This window comes from Equus caballus, chromosome 7 (genome assembly GCF_041296265.1).
Source record: "Equus caballus isolate H_3958 breed thoroughbred chromosome 7, TB-T2T, whole genome shotgun sequence".
Lineage (NCBI taxonomy): Eukaryota > Metazoa > Chordata > Mammalia > Perissodactyla > Equidae > Equus > Equus caballus.
The window spans coordinates 92213453-92219748 of record NC_091690.1 but is presented as its reverse complement, the minus strand read 5'-3'; the positions used below and the strand labels follow the sequence as shown (position 1 = coordinate 92219748).

The 6296-nt window shown below is 37.1% G+C and overlaps 1 protein-coding gene across 2 annotated transcripts in view; it reads right to left on the bottom strand.

Annotated features, from left to right (window-relative positions):
- Window positions 1-232: 232 nt before the first annotated feature.
- Window positions 233-6296, bottom strand: part of SLC17A6 (solute carrier family 17 member 6) — a 31738-nt gene continuing 25674 nt past the window's right edge. For both annotated transcript variants that reach the window (XM_001504988.6, XM_070273440.1), the window contains exons 9-12: window positions 4189-4321; window positions 3661-3771; window positions 3062-3189; window positions 233-2352 (exon numbers count right to left, since the gene is read on the bottom strand). In XM_001504988.6, coding sequence (XP_001505038.3) covers window positions 2017-2352; window positions 3062-3189; window positions 3661-3771; window positions 4189-4321 — 708 coding nt within the window. In that variant the 3' untranslated portion in view covers window positions 233-2016. The remainder of the gene's footprint in view (window positions 2353-3061; window positions 3190-3660; window positions 3772-4188; window positions 4322-6296) is intronic.

Below are 6296 nucleotides of genomic sequence, written 5' to 3'. Positions count from 1 at the left end.
AGACTGTCATTGAAAGATAGAGTTTGACTGAGAGATCTATTTCCTGATGTAAAACTCTCTCTACAAAAACACATCCCGTACAATCTAAAGAATGTCGTTTTCTTCCATTAAATCTCAGGTGGCTAAAAAGGCTGCTATTTTTGAGTCTAGATTTGGCATCGTTGGAGCATGCACATGCTCAATTCACATGAAAGCTACAAACTAAATGAAATAAACCAGCATTAATGTATTGTTTTCTTACAAAAGGATAAATAGAGCATTTTATTAACACTGTTTTTTGCAGCAACAAATGATAGTCCACATCTTTTCATTCAACACAGGAAAAGCTATGATCACATTACGTCACTCTGAGACACAAAGCAAAAGATACTTTTATTTTCTTAAGGTCAGGAATGGTTTGCGTTTTTAAAACAAACTTCATGTTTAGATTTGCAGTAGCAGGGCCTCCAGTGACTAGCACAATACAATAAACAGACCAAATATCCGGAAGAGACAATTAAATACACCAATAATATTTTGAGTTGAATCGGGAAATGCATTATCATTTTAGAACATTATAAAGAGGTCTGATGTTAACATTTTTAAAAGGAAAAAAATCATTCCAACCACCCAAACAGCTACCACAAGCAAAAAGAAGATAGTATACAGACAGGAAATTTTACGCATTGCACTTATTGCTTGGTACACAAATGTTGCAATTCCTGTTGAGTTATATTAAGAAATGACAAGCAAAATGCCTCTGCCCCATCTAAAATTCTATGACTCTAGGAAAGTAGAAATTGCAATCCCCTAACCCAACATTAGGTGTATGCTATTTTTGGTTTTTTGTGAAGAGTGTTTATTATGTTTCTGTGCATGGATATGTGTAAGATATACAGATATATATAGATATAATTTTCATATAATTTAGTGTCCTATATATTTAAGACAAATATCTTTTAAATGGGACTTTAAATAATAAAATTGTCTACTTACAATATGTCTATTTATCTTCTCATACTCTATATAGCTCTGTGGCACAAGTTTCATATAGTATTTAATTATTAAGGAAGAAGGAGAGCTAAATCATTTTCTCTTTTGTTGTTAATATTGCATTTTAAGGGCTATGTTTCCATAGTAAATTTCTTATTAGATTCTTTACAGTGTGTGCACTTTTGTTTTTCTAATGCAAGTTACAACCAGTACAAAGTTGTAATAAAAAATACATTGAAGTCTATTTCTTTTTTATATTTTTTGCAAAAGAGTTATGTGCTATGCTACATGAAAAGTCAGATTTTCTTGAAACGTGAAGTGTTTTATACTGTCCGGTACATGAATGGAAGAACATGAAGCATACCCCTCACTTTACAAGTTCTCTTTCACATATAGAAGCGTTTGTGCCCAAGCATTTCATATAAAACACGGCAAGATGTTCATTTTGAGAACCAACAAAATATTCCACATTATGTAATAACAATAATTATTTCGTACACCTTGCTAGTTGCTAGCCTACAATATTCTTCTCCGATTGAGAGATATCCCAACTCCATGGTTTACACTCAATAAATGTTGCCAACACCTGATGCAGCCAACATGTTTTTTTCCACAGGACTTCTGCCTGATATCTTGCAATACAGTGTAACAAATATACAAGTGCATTTTGCATGACCAAGTAGCTTTGGCTTCCTAACCTTTGTAGGACGGGATGTGCCAACTGTTTTAGTTGTGCTTTGTCAAATGGTGATGAGTTTTAGCTCATGTAAATCCAATGAGGAACTACTTGCTTCTACAGTTTCGACCAGTCAATCTTTAAATCACAAATGCGAGGATGGATGACCTGAATGGAAATGATGGAATTTCACAACTTCTACAGATTGCACTTGATGGTAACTTCGTGAGTTTCTTTTGATTTCATTTTTACAGCAAGACTTGCCTGGTTGATATGTTTACATGTTTACACCACGTTTTTTTAAATTTTTGTGCAATCACAATTAATTTAATCACAAACACTAAAAATAAACCCAGCAATTAGCTTTGTTATGAATAATCATTTCGATCCTTATAGGTGTATGAGCCTTGTCCTTCTTCTTGTACAAATTCCTCTTTCTTTTCCCAACCATTGGGCCAACCTCCATTGGCTTGTGTTGTGGCACCATAAGACTTGGTGGTACCATAATTTATATAATTTTGAGTAATGTCTCCTGTTTCTTCATCAAGCTCATCTTCGTGGATAAATCCACATTTTTCTTCACTTGTCTCCTCAGGGTCTGCCCAGGGTTGCTTCTCTCCTGAGGCAAATATTGCATAAAAGATTACTCCGCCGTAGTGGACTAGGGCAGCGATCAGGAAGACATACTGCCACTCCTCACGTGACTGCAGGGACAAAAAGCGGCGCTGTGAGAACAAACTCCCCACGTCTGAAAAGCCTCACGTCTTTGCTGAATGCCCCACCATCGAGCTTTTCGTACAGCGCTATCTTCAGGGGAAACCTCTGTTCTGATTATACAAAGCGAATACTGTGCTGGAAACTTTCTCTAATACTATGACTTTCATTATTTAAAAATTTTTAAATCTAAAATTCTGAAATAAAACCCCAAATATATCTATGGTCTGCTAATTTTTAAAGTATTCATAATGTCTCTTTTAACTTCCAATGATTTACTTATTTTTTCTCACACTTGTTTATTTCTTTTTGGTAAATATAATTTTTAAGGACAAGTAGCTAATAATAATATTCTTCCATCATTAACTGCAGAGAAGCCTGAATTGAGGTTTACAAATAAAGCTCAGAAGACTTCTGCTCACCTACTCTAACAAGCTAGGAGAAAAAGGGTTTGTTGTGGTTTTGCCACACCAGGAATATCAGGAATATTAAAAGGTGTTGAAAAGCATATAGTTTATTGTTTGGGGAAGAGGGCTCCTCAGTATTCTTCAAGATCTCCTTCTGAGCCTCGATTATTTACCCTCCTCAGAGATACAGTGACTGGCCCACAGGGAGAATGCCAAACAGTAGGTATTAACACTTTTCCCAACCCTGAGAGAGAAGCTTCTACCACTGAACATCTCTTTTGCTCTATCTTACCTTATTTTTTGTCATTGCACCAACAATGATAGGGCAAACCATTCCTGACAATGTGCCAACACCATTTGAAATGCCCATTAGGATACTGGCATATCTTGGAGCAATATCCAAGTGGTTAACATTGAAACCTGCAACACACACACAAGCTTTGACTCAGAGAATCCTAAACCTCTTAGATGCAGATGCCTATAGAGCATCCTCCACCATACTCACCACCCTCCTTAAAAGATACCAGCTACATAGCATGTGCTTCACAACTACCTTTTGATTACTTAGGTCAGGGATGGAATGGGAATGGAATGAGGCATGATTTCTTCTCCAACACTTAATACGTGGTGCTCACTGCACAGAGAAGGAGATGTCCTCTTAACAAGAACACCAGAAAAACCAAAATTAAATGTAAGCAGGGAAAGGTGAGTAGTAAAAAATCTAAATGATAATTTCTAAATGTTGTATTGTTTTTATTTCCTAGTGGAAATGTGCTGAATAAACTTTCTCAAAAATCAAAATATTAAAGAGGAAAGTAGAATATATACAATTTTTATCACCAGAAAACATCAAGATGTTACAAGTACAAATAAAAAAAAAAAGTCTCTTACCGGAAATGGCAAATCCACTGAATCCCACAGCAAGAACCAAGAAGGAGATAGCGACCCCCCTCGTATGAGAGTAGCCGACCACCAGAAGCAGTGTCGCTTCCATGCCAAAACCTTCAGGAACAAACACATGGGATACTGCAGAAGTTTGTGTAAATTTTTTCAATGAGCCAAACCTGCTAAAAATGCTCATGCTTATTCGACCTAGCAAACCACTTCAGGGAGTCTATCTTAAAAATAATAATAACAGTAATAATTTATGTGCAAGGATTACTGAAGGCTTTGTTGTGTTTTAATAAAAACATCAAAAACAACCTTAAGCTTCAGTGGTATGAAGGGTCAAGTTAGTAACACAGCTGTTTAAAATTAGGAGTTGTGAAAATTTGAAGTAGTATGGGGAGATGATCAGAAATGAGCGGTGAAGGCACAAATGTCACTGCAGATTTGATAGGCATAGAATAAGTTACTCACGCACGTAGATCAGAACTTGATAAACTAAAAACCTGTCCTCAACGTCATTTATGTACTTACCACCACAGTTCATGATCTTTCTTACTGTAGTAGTTGAAAGAATTTGTTTGCTTCTTAGAAAATCTGCAATCTGTCCTCCAATGGGCACAATAATTGTCATCACTAAGTGTGGCACAGCAGATAGCATGCCAACCTGACGAAACACAACACCGGGAGAAATATACGTGACGGTAAGTAACATGGGCCACTTAACAGTCTTGGTTTTTTTAATCCATGGTAAACTCTTTACAGACAAAGGAAGGAAAAAATACTGTCTCAGAATGACCACTTACTCATTCCTAGAATAAGCAATAACTTTCACAGAATAAATGAGAAAAGCTAAGTAAATTTACTTTGACCTCTTTTTTTCTTCCAGGAGAATACATTTTTTTCTGTTATGAGTCAGTAAACTTCGAGTTTATGAATAAATTATCCTGAATCTTATTGCAGAGTGATTCACATTTATGTGCCTATTTTATATTCTTAAATGTGTTTGCAAAAATTCATCACTAGCAAGAGACGGGGAGACAGAGACAGAGTCAGAGAGAAGAGAAATATGTTCCACAAACCTTGAAGAGCCTGTCCTTTAAAATTCATTTCTTAATTCATAAGAAGGCTAAAAGCCTCAGTTGCATTTTAATTGTATATCTCATATGAGTTTTATATTAGGTTCTGTAGATTAAAAGCCCAGAAAATGCAGGTCACTTCTTCCATTTTAGGTATTTTTCTATGTCAAATATCAATATTCGGTCACATTGTCATACAGTGATGTATAGCTTCTGAACTAATTTCATACTAAGTGGCCCAGTCTAAAACCTACCCAGCCACTATCCATTCAACACACTTTTTTTTTTTTTTGAGGAAGATTAGCCCTGAGCTAAGTCCTGCCAATCCTCCTCTTTTTGCTGAGGAAGACTGGCCCTGAGCTAACATCTGTACCCATCTTCCTCTACTTTATATGTGGGATGTCTACCACAGCATGGCTTGCCAAGTGGTGCCATGTCCGCAGCCGGCATCCGAACCAGCGAACCCTGGGCCACTGAAGCAGAACGTGTGCACTTAACTGCTGTGCCACCGGGCCAGCCCCTCAACACACATTTTTTGATCAATAATTACGTGCAAGGCACTGTTCTCTGGGAATCATGGGGGCAGAAAGAATGATAAAATGCTTTTTACTTGTGTATTACCACGTATCTGGACTTAGTAAATTTTGAATATAAACACATAAGGGAGTGTTTACTGAGTATATTTTGAGGCACAATTCCTGGCAAACGGTAAGTACCAGAGAAATGTTTATTATTTGTGTATAAAGATATCTTTCCAATTAGATCATTGGAGTGTGGAGACAAAGATTCTGCTTTATTTTGCGGTGGGTATACTGTGGTGTCGCCACCACGGACTGGGTTTTTGTAACGATTAATCAAGATAGCAAATGACTAAAATAGCTTATGTCCAAGCTATTTAATTCTCTCTTTCACTCTGGATGGAAGCTTTTTACATTATTATTCCCATTGTATCGATGAGGAAACTGACTCAGAAGGGCTAAGTGATTGTCAGAACCAAGTTTTGAACCAGTTCTGCCTGAGTGTAAAAACTGAGCTCAGCTTCATAGAAATCCCAGGTTATCAGACTTGGCCCACCCTCCACTTTGCTTCTCTGGGTCACAGTCTGCATTTCTCTCCCTGATCTGTTCCATATTCTGCTCAGAAACTGGCAGTCTACCAGTCAACAAAGAGCCGCCACTCAACACTGCTCTCCTCCACTCCTAAATGTGAAGTTCAAAAGGAATGAGCATCTCCTGTCATTTGGCGGGCTTCTGTGATCTGAACTCTCAAAGTGCTGGTTAATCCAAGCACTGGCCCTCCCTGGCTATGCCATTTTCAAGGGGCTGAAAAATGCTATATATGAGCATAGGCTGAGATAGATCGATCGATGGATAATGAAGATTAAGCCACTGCACTTGTGGTTTTGTCTGTTGGACACCCAACTTAACTAAGGTTGGAAAGAACTACCCTCCATGTAAGTATTTTAGTTCACTTAAATTTCACTGTACTTCTGAAAAATGCAATTAATACCATTATTTATAGAGAAGAAAATTGAGGCTGACAATTATTCAGAAACCAGCCCAA